At 42.8% G+C, this 19,673-nt stretch overlaps 2 protein-coding genes across 2 annotated transcripts in view; one reads left to right on the top strand and one right to left on the bottom strand.

The window, feature by feature from the left end:
- Positions 1 to 3,272: 3,272 nt before the first annotated feature.
- On the top strand, positions 3,273 to 13,727 carry smyd2b (SET and MYND domain containing 2b). Its single transcript, XM_047573735.1, has 12 exons — positions 3,273 to 3,495; positions 5,107 to 5,170; positions 6,376 to 6,486; positions 6,580 to 6,640; positions 8,229 to 8,353; positions 8,429 to 8,496; positions 8,730 to 8,832; positions 9,511 to 9,621; positions 10,007 to 10,127; positions 10,349 to 10,523; positions 10,903 to 11,011; positions 12,082 to 13,727. Exons 1-12 carry the CDS (start codon positions 3,326 to 3,328, stop codon positions 12,160 to 12,162), a joined length of 1,299 nt encoding a protein of 432 aa, XP_047429691.1. The 5' UTR covers positions 3,273 to 3,325; the 3' UTR covers positions 12,163 to 13,727.
- The window catches only part of LOC124999004 (tyrosine-protein phosphatase non-receptor type 14-like), a 38,284-nt gene continuing 31,272 nt past the window's right edge, over positions 12,662 to 19,673 (bottom strand). Inside the window, exons 15-20 of the mRNA XM_047573734.1 lie at positions 18,953 to 19,093; positions 17,808 to 18,026; positions 15,542 to 15,670; positions 15,156 to 15,390; positions 14,755 to 14,918; positions 12,662 to 14,501 (exon numbers count right to left, since the gene is read on the bottom strand). Coding sequence (XP_047429690.1) covers positions 14,373 to 14,501; positions 14,755 to 14,918; positions 15,156 to 15,390; positions 15,542 to 15,670; positions 17,808 to 18,026; positions 18,953 to 19,093 — 1,017 coding nt within the window. The 3' untranslated portion in view covers positions 12,662 to 14,372. The remainder of the gene's footprint in view (positions 14,502 to 14,754; positions 14,919 to 15,155; positions 15,391 to 15,541; positions 15,671 to 17,807; positions 18,027 to 18,952; positions 19,094 to 19,673) is intronic.

Genomic DNA, 19,673 nt, shown 5'->3' with positions numbered 1-19,673 from the left:
CTCTGGACGGGGTCCTCAATCATCTGAGGGTGCACCTGCAGTAAACACCCACATGATGGCACAATGCGACAGAGGTAGAGGCCAGCCGGGAGCTTCCAGACACCGATCTGACCGTGTCGGACCTCCACAATGAATAAAGAGATATGTATCACGCACAAGGCCTGTGTTGTTACAGATGGATATAAAACTGTATGGATTTACTTAGTTAACTTGCACAGAAAAACAAAAGCATCAACTCTCAAGACATTCTTAGCTTTCACCACCAGATGGCCTCAGTGAACTGCAGTAGAAAGTAGAAAGAATCAAAGCACCTGGAGGTGAACTCCATCAGTTGTTGACTCTTATAAAACATACAAACAAACAAAAAAAACCAAATCATTATGCATCTGTTCAAATATAAGGCAAAATGACGAGGTTAAGATAAAAAATATATATATATATATATATATTGGTAAACAAAATACCCAGTATAAAAAAAGACTATTATAAAATGTACTAGAAATATTTACAGTTGATGCACCAAGCTTGTTCGAACTACAATTAACTGAAATAATAATGCACAGAATCGCATGATAAATAGACAGTGATAGATACACAGTTATCAGCCACAACATTAAAACCACTGAGGGGAGAAGTTAGTAACTTTGCATCTTGTGACAATACACTGATCTTCTGGGAAACTTTAGGACCTGGCATTCATGTGGATGTTACTTAGACATGTACCACCCACCTAGACCAGACCAGGCACCAGGCACCCCCACCCCATAGCAATGACACTCCTTGATGGCAGCAGGCACCCCCATCAGGATGCAGTCTGACGCAGACAGACACAAAAACGAACAACTCAACGAAATAAAACACATGAAGTACAGCACAAGGTTTTGACCTTGCCTCTAAATTCACTTCTGTTCTCAGGAGGCCCGTGTCCATTCTCTGATGAGTCACAACTGTTTTGGAGGCACACCGAGATCGACCCTATTTTAGGACATAATGTTATGTCCGATCAGCGTGTACTGCTCACAGGTGGTCCTTTGGCTGTGGGGGAAACTCAGCAGAAGTGCCAAGATAAGCTGCTGTGAAGACAAAGGGCCTCTGGTAACGCTCCTTCTTGCTCTATCATACGTCCTTTGAATAGTTTATAGAAACTAATCAGGTAGAACAACATCACCCCTGGTTCAGCTGGGGACTTTAGTTGCATACCATTCCCTGACTTCAAACCACCGATTTGTGGTTGTTTCTCACATGCTAATTCCACAATAAAGGCATAAAATAATCAGGTAAACAATAAAAGTCTTCAAAAAGTGTATCTCACAATCCGACGAGACGCCTTTAATAAGGACGTCACCGCGCAACCACACCCTAAAATGTGCAGCATGGAATGTTAAACGACATTATCTGTGACCAATGTGGATGGACTTTGTCACGACACCTCCATCACAGCTCACTGTCTGCTTCAAGTGAAGCTGGCATGTGATGATAAGCACAGCAAATTCAATGTACTGTTCAGACAGGCAAGACATGACAATTATTCCACTTGTAAATTTGACACCACAGTCAACATTTAAATCCTCCACTGAGCACGGCAGACAGTGTGGCGGCACGGAGGAAAGTGAACTGCACCCCTTAAAAGACCAGAAAATATTATAGGACGCTGCCACAAATCTGAAATCTCAACAAGTCACAGCGGATTAGAGACCTCAAACCATTTTTAAGAAAAAAAAATTAAAAAATGAGAATGAGAAAACAGTATTGTCAATGATTAAACAATAATGAGTTTCAATTAGAAAAGCTGGTTTATGGCTTGATTATATTTTATGGGCATATAAACAATCACCACTTGGTTCAAACTGTTAGAAAGTCATAGCTTGTTTTGTGTTCTATGTAATGAGTTAAATAAAGGCAGACGTGCATGTCTTGTTTTCACTATTAGACAGATTTATATCGTCAATATGCTGCCGGCCTATTCAAACCCCCAGGGCTCAAACTGGTGCCAGAAGGTTCACTTGCAAACACATCTATTTAATCTTCTTTGGAACAACATTTACACAAAACACAACGTAGGTTTACTTCACAAGTAGGCAAAGTACCTGCATATTGATGACAAGATAAAATGGATAGTATTGACAAGCTTAAACACAGAGGTTAATTCTTAATAATCAAACTTCACAGGGGGGAAAATGATTTGAAAACTGAAGAACTCACCCAGTGCACTCCTGACATGTTACTGAACAAACAATAAATAAAAAAAAAATGACAAAGTGCTTTAAAAATGTAAAGCCATGCAAACCATACTCCTGCGACTATCAGTGTTTAGGCAAACAATGCAAAACAACACTGAGTACACAAGTTGCTAGCAACGCACACACACACGCACGCACGCACGCACACACACACAACAATATTAAACCATCAAACTATAAAAGACATGGATGAATTTTACTCACAGTACAAGAGTGGATATCCCATGGTCATATCGTCCGTGAATGCTGACAAAACAAAACAAATTGCAGCTAGCTAGTTTTTTTAATCACTAATAACTAGCTGCTAGCTAACTAGGTAGCCTGAGCTGGAAAAAAAGACTTATTCTATGCTGAATAAATCATATTAACCGTCTGTTGTGAATTTGATATTCGGTTAGGACTTCGCAAACATGTTAATTTTGCAACACGCTTGCATCACATGTCTTGCGCGCCACATCCTGGAGCAGGTGGTACCGCGCATGCGCATGACGCTTCACGTATAGTCAATGCGTTGACCGATATTTATCAGCCGCTAGGGGCATTGTAGAGCAAAGGAACAACAAATTATCGTCAATATTATCATCAGATTTACGTTACTGACCGTTACTTCACCGATAAAAGCTGGACACTGATGCAAAACCAGTAAGGATGCCTCTGCATGCAATATGCAATATTTTTAAACGCATTTTGGATTTGTTAAAATGCACTTCCAATAAATTCACTATAACTAATAAAGTACCTTTAAAACCAAGTAATCGCTAAAGTAACTGCGTTACTTTTTAATCAGTAATCGGATTACTTTTTCAAGGTAACTGTGGCAACACTGATCTATTGCCCCTATTGCCCCCCAGTCGCATAACATATCAGTTGTAAAATTACTTTATACGGCTCTTTAATTAACAAGTGTGTGATTTTTGTTGGTTAGTTTGGTTTGTTTTATAAACTGCCTCTGGCTGTGGATGTCACTCTGAACTATTATTGGGAGGCGCTGACGCCCCAACTGTTGAAGCTGGGGTGCCACATCCCACTTTCCTCCAAGGTCTTGGAGCTCACTCTGAAAGAAGAGAGCCCGAGAGAGAGGCACCATGACGGGCAGCATCGAGGGACTTGAGAGGTTCGAGAGTCCGGGAAAAGGGCGAGGTCTGCGGGTTATCAGACCATTCAAACTCGGAGAGCTCCTGTTTTCGTGCCCTGCATACTCTTCAGTGCTGTCGGCAAAAGAGAGGGGCTTCTACTGCGAGTTCTGCTTCTCCAGGTAAATCTGCAGCGGGTATTTTTAGATCCTCACGCTCTGGTAACTTGACTCATTCATTCGAATTTGTCATAATTCATAAGATGCGTTATAAACCTGACACACTGTGGTTCGTTATTCTCGGGAACATCTTTACATTTTGTTTAATTTCTCACTGTGCCGAACACTTATTTCCCAAACTAGGTCATTGTGGATGAAGCCACATAAAAATGTCACTCCATAAAATCTATTTTAGTTGAGCACGTAGCTCATCTTTCTCAATGGCCTTTCCTTTATAAGTTCACTACTATATTGATCTCTGTGCATGCAGTTTGTAGAGGTGAAAGTGAGTCGTTAATACAGTGTTCTCCAAAAATGATTCGGCACTGCCAATAAAAAGATATCACCATAATTTTCCATGCATTCAAGGAGTCATCCATCTCTACCTCATTGTATGCCCCTACTGTCTGCATGTTATCAGGTCTAATGTTATTGGCATGGTAGTAATAATAATAATGATACTGAAATCCGTTCCCATGTTCTCTCTAATCTAACCCACACGCTGGCCACTGATGCAAGCATTTGCAGTATCTGCAGAAGTGATGTGGCATTAAACATCATCCCCCTTGTGGCAGGAGTTCACACTGGTTATGCTGTCCTCTGAGATGTGCATGAAGTGTATTTTGGGAAAGCACTAAGAGGTTCGTTATACTGGATGATTTACGCCGAAGCAGCCGTGTTTCCTTTCCTTCCTTTAGAAGCAAGAATGAAGCCTGTATCACAAATTTACCACAAAGGATTTAAGAGTCTGTACAGTAGAAAAAAAACATATGTACAACTGAACCTTCAGTTTGCATATATATATTTTAAAGGGAAAATTGCTATATGGAAGGTCTGGCATAAAAAGTTGTCTGATGCAAATTACAGTTTGATGTCACTACTAAGATCATTTTACATTTAATGAAGCTCAGACGTCTTTGACAATTAATAAGAAGGGCAATTAATAATAGAGTTGCATCCTAAAGTAACGTGTTTGCACAATTCTCGTTGACATTCCCAACTTTTCCCAGGTCTGTGTCGGCTCCTAAAAGAATCAGTCTGGCAAATGTCAGAGTTGCAAATGCACTTTACAATACATTGCGTACCGCTAATTTTAACCTGCCGCGTTATCCCAACCGCTGAGCATCCTGTTGATGTGGCTACTGGCTTGAGTGTCTCTGAGTTCAAATGGTCAACTTTTGGACTGCTTTACTGTTTCAGTCTGTTAAAAAGACAGCTGGCCCGTCATGAGGACAACTCTATTTATACCAGAGAATGTTTTAAAGCCCTTCATTGCTATCAGTTACGACAGCCCACTAGCAACTGCTGTTTCTTGTCTCAGAGTACTGGAGCGGGAAACTTAAATGTCCCTGCACATGCCCGACACAGTTGGATACCGACACACAAAGCAGATACGTACATAAAGATACATTCACAGGACATGGCTGTCGTTGTCAGAGTGATATTTGGCACCCAGGTTGACGTACGTTGTGATGTATGATGTTTTAATGCTGTTTTTCTGTAAATAAAAGTACTTCTGTATGATGCACTTCATGCTCTCCTTAACTTAACAAAAGTTTTGTTTGTCATTTTTAGAAAAAAGGGCTTGGCAAGATGTGGGAAGTGCAAGAAAGCTTTCTATTGCAATGCAAAATGTCAGGTAAGAAACACAGGGATACAAAGGCATGGCACGGCACAAACTCCTACATTATGCTTCCCTTCCAAAAACTGTATGTAGGTGTATGAGTTAAATATCTCAGCAGCAATGAAACAAGTTAACGTGTACTTTGGTCAAGACATTCGTGCTTCAATGCCATCTCAAATATCATAATTACGTAAAGGTTTGTGTCACTTCTGCAGATCTAAATGCCTCTAAAGATCAAGAAAATAGAAAGGGTGAGCCAACGTGTTTTCAGTAACAGTTTCGCTACTGGAACTTTCTCTAAAGGTCAAACTCTATATTTTTGCGCAACTGGTGTTAACTGGACACACCAGAGCTAGCAGCAAGGATCACCACCTGTAAGGTGGAACAACAAGATGCACTAGAATCCAGCACAAAGTCTGCGGTCCACGTCCAACCAGTGCATACGTGAGAGGAAATAACTCTCCATATCAGCAGGTTGCAGGAGTCTGTATTTGTCAGCCAGTAAGCTAGAATCAGCTTTGGAAAAGGAAAAGTTATGAATCGTCATGCAGAGCACTGTGGTTGTTAAGTTTTGGATAGAATTGGGAAAACATGTAGGTATAGTAACATTCGGACGAGATGAAGATGAAAAAACTGAACAGAATTTCGGTGGCTTACTATTGTTTCTCTTCAAGTGCAGTGATTCACTTAGCTGAATGATCAATCAGAGAGATCTCTAACCACTGGTACCAGCAGTGTATGACGCGCCACCAAGGACCTCAAAGTAGCAAAAGTCATGCCTCATTAGTCACGCATTTTCTAATTTTCTTGCAGTTGATTTGCAATTTACTAATATTAGTAACATGCTGCGAATCCATGATCTTGGGTGTGATATATATCATCTGTCTGTAATAAGTGTCTGTCAAGTGTGTATTCATACAGTGCTGCTCATAAAGTCAATCAGCTGGGATCAAGTTGTCAGTGAGAGCTCCTATTTCCTATTTGCATATTGGAGGGCTAATGGGTAAGGTTAACATTAGATTCGCGCTGTGTGGACATTCCATTCTGATTAATGTTTCAGCTGGCAGCGTCGCCTCAGAGCTGACAACTGTTTGGTGTCCTGTTGTGGAGGGCCAATAAGTATTAACACTTGGCTCTGAACCTATATTCCAGTTCCCCATTGTAAGAGTTTCCTCTCATGTATGCAGTGATAATATACATGCATGTGTGTTTGCGTGCAGAAAGGAGACTGGGCCATGCACAAGCTGGAGTGTTCGGCAATGATTGCATTTGGAGAGAAATGGTGTCCATCAGATATGTCCCGCCTGGTGGCCCGGATCCTTGCCAAGAAGGTTGGACAGTTAGTGAAATACTGTGCATTTCTGGGATATCATGTGGCAGTCGCTGTGGTTCATTAGGGTCATTTCTGTCATTGCTTTCAACAGAAAACGCAGAAAGAAAGGTGTAGTTCGGAGAAGATCTTGCTCATAGGAGAGATGCAGTCGCGTGAGTAATAGCTCCTTTGCCATACAGAAATACTGTAAATGCATGCATGAAACCCAGCTGCCAGGAAAAATCACTGTATAGATTGTAAGGCCATACTCCAGTCTTATGTGTCCTTATATACCCTTAAGACATTGCTCAACCCTATTGCCATATGGCTGAGTTTAACACAGCAGCCACCTATATATATCCTTTAGATGTGGGTCAAACAAGTGTTAGTACTTGAATGCAAAGCAGGAGCACTTTGGACACTTAGCCACGCGGTGCTGGATGCCTGCTTTTGGATCAAGTTCATCTTGAGAGAACTAGTAGCTGATGGTATAAGGAAAAAAAAAACAAAACGATACTGCACATTTCAATATTTTCCCCTGAATGAATGGCTTTACACATCAGAGTTTTTCACAGGTCTTCACACAGTGCATGAAAGATTTGCGTAAAGCCGCAAAACCTTTTAATGACTCAAGTGATATCACATCAAAGTGGCTGTCAGCGTACTGGGATTGTGTAAGCCTCCCCCATCTCTGCTTGGAGCTAGCAGCTCAAGGCCACATTAGCTGCTTGAGCAGCTACAAGTATAACACACACACACACACAAAGGCACGCAAGCACACTACCGAGCAGCTGTCGGTGGGTCAGCTGGAAAAAAGAAATCATAAAATCATTGTATGGTACATCTAAGGAGCACAGAGCTGCCCTCTCCTGAATCATGTTCATCGCTTAGTTGAAAGATGATGAACATACGTGTACGTACGTGTTTGTGCCCTTTGAACTTTTTTGTTTGGTTTGCTTTCATTACTCCATGCACTGGTTCGTGAAGCTGTCACGCTCAATCAGCTGACGAGCCGTCGACAGGGATCTCACTAGCGGCAACTGTGCTGGACACACCACACAAAAGCTAGGGCTGCTCACTGATGGACTGACACCGGCAAATGTCCGTCCGTCAGCTTGATGTGTCCCAGCCTTAGGATGCTAGAGGGATAGACCAGAGGGCAACTTTTGTAGACTAGCAATCAGCATTACAGGTCTTCTGGATTGATTGTGGCAATATATCATAAAAATGTCTGCAAACATAAATCTGCTCCTCTCCATAATGTCATACACACTGTCCTGTCCGATATAATATGAAGACACATGTGAGGGAAATAGTACTTTAGACATAGATTAAAAGTGTTTTATGCTTAAGGGTAGCCCCAAACAGAAGTACGACTCTGGAAAGTCGAGTGCATTAGACTTTTTCCCTCTAGACCATAGGTCTTCCTCCACAAAATTCAATTTCTTTTTGTACACATTAACATGAATCCAACATATTTCCAAGGGATAGCTTAATACTGAATCCAAAATGATAATATAATGTATCTTTATAAATAGCACTAGGCCAAGTTTAATATAGAACATGGATATATATAACAGGTAGGGGGTCCCTACTTAATCTCGCCGTCAGTTTGGCAGACCTTTGCTCTAGACTATTCTCAACTGTCCTCATGTATGCAAATACATCCTCACAACTGGCACAGTTCTGTTCAGCTAGTTTAACACACAAGAAGAGCACACATGACCAAATGAAATCACAGTGTCTCTCCTCCTCTAACAGACGTGGAGGATGAAGACAACGAGAAAAGAGAGATGACTGAGGCAGACATCGCGGGGCTGCATCGGTTTTACTCCAAACATCTAGATATTCCCGATCACAAAGACCTGCTCACACTGTTCTCCCAGGTACTGCACTCAAACACACACACAAACACATGCAGTTAACGGCAAAGATATTCCAATTGTCTTATTCTTCCTCAGGTCGCCTGTAATGGTTTCACAGTAGAAGATGATGAGCTTTCCCACATGGGCACTGCAGTCTACCCAGAGTAAGAAGGAAACCTCACATGAATCCATATAAGCACTTTATATGAGCACAATATTCTCTCCTTCCACAGATAGCTCTTTTATAGCTTCTACCTAGGTCGCAAACACATTTTAGGGACCCCTCTAGAAGTGCAGTTGTAGCATAATGCTAATAAGTCTCACTGCTCCCACGTTATCCATTGTAAGGAAGCAGAGTGTTATTTTTACTCTAAGATCTCTCTGTCTGTTCCCACAGTGTGGCGCTAATAAACCACAGCTGTGCTCCCAGCGTCATAGTCACGTATAATGGGACCACGGCTGAGGTGCGGGCGGTGCAGGACATGAAACCTGGAGATGAAGTGAGGAAAAGAGACAGCTGCCATAAGAGGGGGTTGGGTCTTGTTCACTTTATTTTAAGTGTGTGTGTGTGTATGTGTGTGTGAGAAGGAGGGAGCTGTGCTTTCTATACGTTATAGAGCGGAGAGGGTCAGACTTGTGCTAGTCGGTTTGTTTGTGAGCTCCATTTGTTGATCAAACCAAAGAAAGAAACTAGTGAATGACAATTAATGCGTCATGTCCAAATTACACTGTGGAATTCCCTTTTCAGCTTGTGTCGGGGGGGGGGGATTGTTCATTTGCTTTTAATTTCAGAGTTTGATTTGATTCGTAATTGGTTTCGTGACAATTAGCTTAGCATAAATATTGGAAACAGAGTTAACAGCCAATACCTAAAGTTAGTCACACCGTGTTAGTTCAGTCAATAAAAAGCCTTAGTAAGAGAGCATACAAGTGTATTTCTAGAAAACTTGAAGACAGTATGACTAAGAACTTAAATAAAAACAACTTTGGATGAAAGAACTGAGATCCGGTTTCAGTGTCAATGAAAGTCAAACACAAGACCAGACGGTGCAAGGAAATTTCACTCATTAGTGTACCAAGACAGCATGGTTGAAGAAGATCAGCCGACCTAACTGAATGCAAAATATACTTTATTCTGAACCTGTGTGTGTGTGTTAATGTGTTCATTGTTGTTCCAGGTGCTCATCAGCTACATAGATCTCCTCTATCCAACAGACGACCGCAATATGAGGCTGAGAGAGTCCTACTACTTCACCTGCGACTGCCAGGACTGTAAAACCAAGTCCAAAGTAAGACCCAATAAAAAGTGAATTAGCTGAATAAATAAAATAATATTTTTGATCAACAGGGGGTCCGTGGACCCCTAGTGGTCTGTGGTATCATGGCAAGCAGACCTTTATCTAAACTATAAAGGGTAACAGGACCTTTTTCTCTAATTACATCTGTTTCACAGGAGTATTCATTAAGAGATCTCGCTCCCGGTTGCATAGCTCAAAGTTACTGCAAAACGCTGTTAATGTAAACTTAATTTTGAGGTGTATGTCAACTGAAACAGTTCATTTCTTAGTAAGAAACCAGAGTGGGTCGTGGGGATATATGCACAGGGTCCAGGACCACAAAAAGGTTGAGAACCGCTGACATAGATGGCATGACCCTCTATGTCTTCACCCGCAGGACAAGGCAAAGCTGAAAGTACGCAAGCGGAGTGACCCCATCGAACCAGACGTCATCAGCAACATGGTGCGCTACGCCAAGAAAACCATCAGAGAGTTCCGGGCCTCCAAGCACACAAAAAATATCCTTTAGTGTCAATAAATATCATTATCTTTGGTGTTTTTACCATCTGATTTTGTGATGTTGATGATGAGTTTACAGAAAACTGACATAGTCTCTAAGACTGAGCAAAAGTATAATCAATATTTAATTCTATTTAACAGAAACGACGGCCACCATCTGAAGAAATGTTCTTTTTTTCTTTCTTTTTTTACAAAACCGTTTTTTCCTTGACTCTAGCACGTGCTAGTGAGTTGTTGGAGATGTGTGAGCAAAGCCTGGACGAAATGGGATCTGTCTTTGACGACTCCAATGTGTACATGCTCCACATGATGTACCAGGCCATGGGGGTTTGTATCTACATGGAAGACCCACATGGAGCTATCAGATACGGCGAGAAGATCCTCAGACCGTTCAGGTGCTGATAAACATCAACCACAAACTTCTGCTACAGTCACTGATCATGTGACCCACTGAATGGATATTAGACAGACTTCTGGCATGTCTGAAGATATTAATTTGTGTAGTGATAGTTGTGTAATGATGGAACGAATAACATGAAAATGAAATTGCAATTAAGGCTGCAGTGGTGCTTTACTTTGATTTCATGCAACTCCAAAAACTGCAATGCATTATGGGAATCCGGGGTTTTGGGAGTTTTGCTGATATGACGAATTCATATAATCCTGTCTTCATAAGATGTGTGCTAGTGTATTCTCATGGTGAAAAAATGTCTACAGCCATAAAAAAATAAGTTGTCAGGGTTGTCTTATGATGCCTTATCTGTCTGTCTGCAGCCAGCTGTATCCACCCTATTCCTTGAATGTGTCCTCCATGTACCTGAAGTTGGGCAGACTCTACATGGGGATGGACAAGCACTCGGCGGGTATCAACGCTCTCAAAAAGGTAACACCTGCCGAGCTTTGACACTCATACTCTAATAAACATAGGTCTTCAATAGGGGGTCCGCAATCCCTAGGGGGTGCGCAGAGGTACTGCGGGGGGGGGGGGTCGCAAAATCTTTGGTTGATTAGACATTTTTTATATATATATGTTTTTAATTTTTCCCCATAAATTTAAATGCATTTAAACAGACTTTAACATGAATCCAACATATTTTAGTACATGAAGGCAGAAGACGTTATCTTTCAGTCAGCACCGTTTCACAGAGCGCTACACTAGCCGTGTCCTGTCAATCTAAGCCTCCTGTACACAGTAGGCCCCGCCCCTTTTGCTGCTGAGTCAATCACAAGGCCGTGTATTACACGTCGACTCTGTCAGGTTCCCCGCAATTGGCCGAGAGCCTATTCAGTCCCCAGGTGAAACCCAGATACACGCTGCAATATTAGCAGAAGAGAAGCTAACAGCACAGCGCGCTCCCATCAACATCCATTATCCAAGGTTAGATAACTCGTGTGCTTCTCATTATGGCCAGACATCTCACTAAATATGTCTCAGGTATGTTTAAAGTTGAAACTTGAATCTGTCAATTACACACACACACACACCAGTTAAGTATGTATATGTCAAGTATGTTTATTTCACAGCAGTTGCAAAGTCACCGTACTGTTGCACACGTTTAAAATAATAAACTAAATAGTTGAACCTGTGTATTTGAATAGCCAAATATTGAATGCAAAATTCTAATAATAATGTATATTTATAAATGGCACTAGGTTGAGTTTAATATAGAACACATATAGTAGGAGGGGGGTCCCTACTTAGTCTCTCCATCAGTTTGGGAGCTCTAGTCTAATACAACAGCCCTTTCAACCAAATGTAAATGTCATGTCACCACTTCATCTTGTTTGTAGAATATTTTACAACAAAGCCCATGTTTTACTTTTCACAAAAACTCAAATGTGAGAAAATGTCCAAGAAATAGAATTTTTTTTTTACCCCTTGTGTAGAAGTGCAGAAAATACTGTATATAATGCATAAAATGTCAGAACGGCTCCATTTGTGTGTGTACACAGGCAATGGCCATAATGGAGGTGGCTCATGGGAAGGACCACCACTACGTCTCAGAGCTGCGCAAAGAAATGGCACAAAAATGAAGAGGACGGAGAGAAGGACGCTGCTAATCCCTATGGACTGCATTCACTTCTTTGATTAGGAGCTTTTACAGAACAGTGGGCACTTTCTTTTTTTTTGTTTTTAAGTACCAAAGTAAAGACTGTACATTTTTTTTATGCAAATGATTTATGAAATGGATTTTTTTGTTTCGGCTGAGCGCAGGATACGTTTGTAACAGGCATTTAATGTGCATTTGTGTGAAATTCTGACATTATGAAAATGCTTTTTTAATAACATTGAGCGTAAGGTGGGAAATCGTTTTGTATTAGTTTATAACTGACACGTCAGCTGGTCCCTGTAATTCATCAGAGCTGACTTGTTTACAGTGTGTGCGTGTGTGTGTGTGTGTGCGTGTGTGTGTGCCACAACATCACTGTCATCCAAGCGGGACAGCTGCTTTCCCCTTAAAGCTGCGGAATGTGGACACGTCACTACGAAGTGCACTAATTTCTAATGCAGGAGAGGATCCGAGCCGCAGTCTTAAAGAAAATAAGGCTTTATTGCATAATAAGCAAGTACAACAGCTTCATACATGTCTGGGGAGAGGAAAACAAGAAACTAAACTCGATGCACTGAAAATGCATATAAAAAAAACATATGTACACATATTTTGAAATGTATTTGTATTTGTTTGGCCCAAAAAAAAAAAGAAATGTAATGGGAAAAATTAAATATGAACATAAAATGGAATGCCGTGTGAGAAAATACTGAAGAGAAGTGCAACAACACACTTAAATGTCAAGAGAGCATAAAGCTTATACTTATCTGAGAATATATACAATGAAATATATATATATATAAAAAAAGCATGCATAGTTTATTATGTTGCGGTATTTTAAGAAGTACCAAGTCAAGAGAAGGAACTACATAAAAACACTTGTCTTTCTGCTCACATGCCCCGTTATTTACAGAGTTACGTTGGACACGAGTGGCTTCGCTTTAAGATTCAGATAAACCATCTTTGATGATAGTGTGTGACGAGGGAGCACAGTAACCAGATTATTTGAAATGTCTGTCCACGTTTTGGCAAACAGCGTTGTGTCTCGGTTTAAGTTCGATAGGTGAAAGTGACACACCAGTCTCCTGTACTGTCAAGTCCTTCAATAACAGATTTGAAAGTTGATCTTGTGAACAAACTAAAACTGCCAAAAACCTGCTCAGGACAAAGAGTACAGGGATATTTCAGTAAGGCACAATGACACATGACCTACAGTATTAACTGTAAACGGGCACTTTTTTTTTTTTTGGCTATGTATGAATTATCTCCAATTTGGATGAAGACTTTTTGAAATGCTTTGGCAGTAAGAAATGACAAGATACATCTGAAGGTGCTGTAGTGAAAGTGAACTACACTGCTTGTGTTTGCATGGGAAGTAGAGAGCCGAGTAGAAATGTCTGCACCGAGACATGCTCAGAGAGAAGGACAATCAGAGGAATCCAAGGAACACTTTAAGAGGGAGTTCAAAAAGATCGACATGCTTGCCATCGGCAAAGGTGACCACAGTCTTTTTAGAAATAAATTAAAAAAAAACAAAACAAAACAAAAAAAACATTTGTTACAATGTTGAAGTAAATACTTGCTGTGTTAATCAATACTCTGTTAAAAATAGAGGAACATTTTAGAACAGTGATTTAAAGAATACTTTTGTTTGGCAAACTCTTTCAGAGCGTAGAGTATATTAATAATACTGCTGCCACCTACTGTTCATGCAGAGTAACGCCATTTTTTTAACAATGGCCGAAGAAAAGGTGAGAAGTGTAGCAGACAGCCTCTAGTGGAAGAAGGAAGGAACCTCAACGACATACACACACATCCACAGACCGGTTACCCACCAGACCTGGAGAAAATGCCCCTGATGTGCATGTTCCGCACGGACCAGGACCAAGGTTAAACGGGACTAAAGGAGTCCATCTGAATGCACCGACTAAAAGAAATGGTTGGAGGTTTCTGTACGAGCCCACACAAAATCCTTTGCTCCCATGAGTGGAGTCGGCTGGAACTAGAATTAAACCGCCACATAGAAAGCACGAATCTCTCCACCGGCGTCCCACCAGCTACCGGTGAACTGCGCCTGCTGTACAGTCCTCACGCTAATTCGTAGTACCGTCGTCATCATCTGGTGCCGCCGTGCCACATCTTGTTGTAAGGCCGAGGGACAGGAGGGGAGGTGGGGGGGGTGGGGGTGGGAATTTAAATGAGGCGGGAGTTTTTGAGGAACTGGATGAGGACCTGATAGACAAACTTGTACTGGGAGATGGTCTGTACCATCAGCATCCTCTGCTGCCTCAGCTCAGACAACATGGTGGGAACCTCCACTGGCTGGAGAGGGAAGATAAGACAGATGAAATATGGTTAGTAGGAACACAGTGAATGAAAAATAACAAAAGTTAGACGGTGATTTTTGCCCATGCATGCAAACGGGTGTTACCTAAAACAAACTCCCTATATTAAGATTCATTAAAAGCCCATTAAAACATCCTTACATTTGCATTTCCTTGCTACAGAATATAAAACATCTAAATGCACCTATGCAAACCCGAGACCGTGAAAGACAAACCCAAAGTCCACACACCTCATTGTGCTCCAGGCAGCTGATCATGAGCTCGGTGAGGATGACCACTCCGGTGCGACCCACCCCGGCACTACAGTGCACCACCACAGGCGGATTGAGGCTCTTTGAGGTGTCCAGCATTGAGTTAGTGTGTCTTCTCACAGACTGGATCTCCTCCAGGTAGGCTGCAGGGAAGTAGGAGAACATAAAAGTGAGATAAGGCATATTCACTAATTTGAAGAAACACAGCAACTACTAATGCTAATGCTGCTTAGTGTTGATCATGGTTCGTATAACACGTTTTCTAGAGACTACTAAAGATAACTTGTACTTTATGCAGGAAGCTGGTAATTCATATGTCACAGAATCTTGAACTGCTCCTTTAATTAGACGTAAAAGAAGGATGAGGCGGTCCCACTCACAGAGAAATCCCATTACATATTCAGGACAGCCCTGCTCAGGCCAGTCGGTGTACTGCAGGTGCCAGACCGTCCTCTCCTGCCCCGACAGCAGGTGTTTGACCTTCAACCCCGTGGTGGCGTAGCAGCCCGAGTCGGTGCGGAATTTGGTGGTCACCTTGAACTTGCCGTGTGTGGCCGAGTTGTGCTTGGAGCCCAGTTTGGGCCAGTAGCGGTGACTCTTGGACCGTCCGCCCTCCTGGACGGAAAAAGGCGGCGAGCAGGTGAAGGGAAGAAAGGAAAACAGAAGAAGATGATGAGGTTGCAAGCTAACACACACACGCGCACACACAGACTACTGCTGGCCGCTGAAAAACATCAACATCTGCGCTTGCCGCTTGTGCGCGTACCTCCTCTGCGGTAACCATGGCGATGACGTTGACCCCCTGCTCCCAGACCATCTGCCAGAAGTCGGCGCAGGTGTTGGCTAGAGGACCTTGGGTGGCAATGTAGTGCCATTCCTCCCCTCTGATCATGACCTGGGAGAACAACAAAGAATCAATTAGTGGAGATTATAGTGACATGTATGTTGAACTCATTACAACAACCACATAAATTATAGAAAACCTACATATATACATATATGTATCAGCAAAAATAAGAATGCTTGTATCTTTGATTTTAAAGGCATTAACGATAATGATCCCATCCACCACCAGAGGGCAGTGTAAGCTCCTTTTGGGGCCTCTTTTCCTTCATTTATAACACTATCATCTCCTCTTCTCCAGCTTTCCTCGGTTTCCCCTCATCAATAATCATAAGGCCACACACAGCACTGAAACCCTTCCCATCTTCAACACACTCCCACCGCAGAAACTTCAGCGCCATTACATAACGAGCGTGTCTCAGCTGATTCCCCGGGCCACCTCGTGACTGTAAACACAGTATTAAGAGATGGATGGGGAATAAACAAGGCCTTTTGTTCTGCGGCAGCTACCTTAAACAACGGGGGAGTAAGAGGGTTACGCCGTGATAGGCAGCGATTCAGTGCCACGGCTACGGCGATCGCACTCGCACACCAGACGGCAATTAGGCGTACATGTGAAACGCAAACTCATGCGTGCTCACAAGCTGGGGGGGGGGGGGGGGGGGGGCGCGTACACACTGTTCGTAGCCGGGCACGAATAGAGAGGCACCGAGAGAAACTCAGGTTGCTTAAGAGGGTTTGGAGTTTGGACAACATTCTTTGGGAATTCCACGAGCTCTGAGAGCTTAAAGGCACAAACAGCCTTCAATAGCGGCCTTTCATCCTCTCCTCCAGGCCCTTCCCCGCTTAGCAATGACCACAACAGAGACGAGAAGGAGGCCGAACACATCGAGTTTGCAGACTTTGTGTTTAATTTAAATTATACGACGGGGGTGTTGCAAAGCGCTTTGAAATCGTAATAATATGAGTCGTAGAGATAAACTCGCTGAGCGATTTGTGAAATGTTTGATCACAAATTGATAATTTTCTCCCTTCTTTTATTGGTTTACATTAACAACTGAAGGGCCATTAAGTCACATTTGACATGGAAAAGGACCGTTTCATTTGATTCACTTAATATGAGGCACAAGAAACCATGACAAATGACCCTCACCCACTTAAATGTGAATTAGCAGCACAAAACAAACCCAACTAAAGCCTAGCGAAATGAAAGTGGTTAGTAAATGACCCAAAGGCACAATGTCATATAAACATGTCACTGTGAATGCTACAGAATGTGCAAAAAACACAGAAAAGTCTTCATTTTCCAGCATCTGTCTGGAGCCGTTGACATCTACACTCACTTCCCAGTTCATTAGCTACAAATGATTTCTATTGTAACAGTCTTGCACTAAATATTGTCCTCATGAAGGCTACTGTTGCATTGACACAGGTTTCGATTATTCTGGAAAAAAACGGATTATTTAATTCAATCCGGTTTTAAATCACAGACCGAAGACTAAAAACTGACCACAAAAAGATGATGACAGGTGAATCAACCCTAAATAAACTAAGAATAATGCATGATTGTTATGCCAGAATGCATTATTTTTAATAAGTGAATATATTTTTAAGTTTCCAGGTAAATTTCCAATAAAATATTTCCATTTTTTAATCCTGCTCTACAAATAGCATGCTAGCTCGGTGGTAGCCGAGCCCCAACGGAACCGACATGTAACTGTTGGCAACCTGCAAAGAAAAGGGCCCCACCCCAACCTACTCCTGACACGGTGCATATTAGAGGTTATGAAGTATTAGCTACCTCGATAAGTGCACATGCTACTCGCCACTGTTAGAATCTTGCAACGCGTGCTGGGGCCGTCAATCATCCGTGCTGCTGGCTTCGTGCCAAAGGTGTTAATATGAAATCCATAGATGTGCAACGGTTTGTATTTGCAGCCCCACAAGCTAATGCAATAATTCGTGACTTCTTCTTGGCACGGCAAATAACGGCGTACAGTATCTGTACATGCTGTATGCATTAACACTGCGTGTAAAAAGAGCTCTTTCACAAGCCAACCGAGAGAAGGCTTTGTATCTGTTACAGGAAAATCTGGATCACATGCCGGGAGCCCCTACAATCATAAACAGATGCCTTTTTTTTTTTTTTTACACTTTCTGGCATTTCACCCTTGACCCTTGGAGCGCACCTTGATATGCGAGGCGTTAATGTAGCCCGTGTTGTTCTCCTTGTTGGGCACGAGCTCGACGCGATTCTCTTCGTACGGCACCACATCTCGGAAGCGGTTGCGCTCTGCGTTTTCCGGGAGAGTTGCCGTGGTGAGAATGCAGTCGGCCCTTTTCTTGGGCACCTGCTCGTACTCGGTGAAGACCCGCTCCTCTTCCAGCTTCAGCTCCAGCGTCTTGCACTGGACGGGCAGGGAGGAAAAGTGAAAAGGAGGAGAGGGGGGTTAGTCACTGAATACCAAGCAGCGCACCATTGAGAGGTTTCTCTTTTCTTACCGCAAAAGGCTTTTATTGGTTTACATTCCACCATACCTAAGAGACCATTCAGACCCGGGGAATCCAACAATGTCATTATAATCTACGTCCACATTTCTAAACTCTCGTCATCGCTCGCAGCTGAATACTGAGTTCAGTATCAAAGAACTCAAAGCATGCGCTCCGCATCAATACAGCTGTAAAGGAGCAGAATACGCAGCAGCAGCGGTGGTGGTATTCATCCTGGTGGGGGTCCGTGTTTATTAGGCCAGTCATGTCTCTTTCGGCATCTCTTTCTCTGTGGCCTGCTCTCCCTCAGTCCTGGGTCACATTCTTAACATACCAGCAGGCCCGGAGGCGATAAGCACCACCATGCCACGCGTTCCACAGCCCACTTAGGGTTTGCCCCTGTTAGCTTAGCAACAGTCGGGACAAAGGCCGGGTTTCACACCTCCTCACTCAAAAGGGAGCAAACAGACTGTATGTATGAGGTGGAATTTGGTAAATTACTGTCGTTATAAGAGGCTGCATCTTAGTTTTATTGTGATTAAACAGGTGAAATTATACATACATAAAATTTCTACAAACTACAGTTTGGGTTTGGAGGCTTTTTTTTGTTCATTTGCTTAAATAAAAGGCTCAATCCAGCACAGAAGTCTAACGCACTATAACAGTATAAAGAACCTGGGCAAAGTTAGATTATAATATGAGGATTAAAATGATTACACAGAATATTTCTAGACGTTTTCCATCCTAATTGAAGAACAATCACGCAAAGGAATTTTCTAGATAAAAAAAAAACTCATTGATATCTTTAAAAATCAAATTTAGTCAGACAAAGCGAGCTTCTCACCCTTTCGTCGGTAGCTGCCTTGGCGCCGTCCTCCGCCGGACTCTCGGGGACGGGCATTCGGGCCACGTAGAGGCCGTTGAGGGCGGCCATCATCAGCGGCCTCTTCATGGAGTCCACGGACATCTTCTGCCTCTCCAGCGTCTTCAAGAGAGAGCAAAATCCCGGTGTCATGGTCACAGGTACCGGCAGCATTGCGAGACTGACTGGCCTGCCATGGCCGGAGTGCAGTGTGCGTGCATGAGCGCAAGTGGGTGGGGAGAATTTGGCGTCAGCGTCCATATTTGTGTGTGTGTGCGCTCTTTGTGGGGCGAACCTGGCCGTACCAATCCCCTTTGTGCTCTGTCCACAGGTGGGAAATAACAAGCCCCGGATACAAAGCCTATTAAGAAAGACCCTCTTATCTGTCTCATTGCCTCTCGCTCTCGTTTCGTCCTTCCTCGCACATTTGGACTCTTTCATCTTGGTTTCACCCACGTACCTCTTCAGCCTCCTTCTCTTTACAGAACCCGCGCTCTTTCTGTCATGCTGCCTTCCACTTTTCTCGCTCCCAAAACACTGACCCACATTGCGCGGCACCTCCTTCGTCCGAGGATTACCCCTCCTAATCTCTGATGCTATTAAATCTCCGGGACAGCTCCGCCCTTCCCCTTTCCACCTCCTTCATCCCCTGTGGGACAGTCAAAACAACAGCTTGGGGGTCAAAAGGGGAACCCTCCATGTG

The sequence above is a fragment of the Mugil cephalus genome, chromosome 21, assembly GCF_022458985.1.
Source record: "Mugil cephalus isolate CIBA_MC_2020 chromosome 21, CIBA_Mcephalus_1.1, whole genome shotgun sequence".
Lineage (NCBI taxonomy): Eukaryota > Metazoa > Chordata > Actinopteri > Mugiliformes > Mugilidae > Mugil > Mugil cephalus.
This window is presented reverse-complemented; position numbering and strand designations above follow the sequence as displayed.

Excerpts from the sequence above, each read along its gene's own strand:
- smyd2b (XM_047573735.1), top strand. The coding sequence starts at position 3,326 with ATGACGGGCAGCATCGAGGGACTTGAGAGGTTCGAGAGTCCGGGAAAA. Across the intron at positions 3,496-5,106 it reads TGCGAGTTCTGCTTCTCCAG|AAAAAAGGGCTTGGCAAGAT; the intron begins GTAAATCTGCAG and ends TGTCATTTTTAG. Across the intron at positions 5,171-6,375 it reads ATTGCAATGCAAAATGTCAG|AAAGGAGACTGGGCCATGCA; the intron begins GTAAGAAACACA and ends GTTTGCGTGCAG.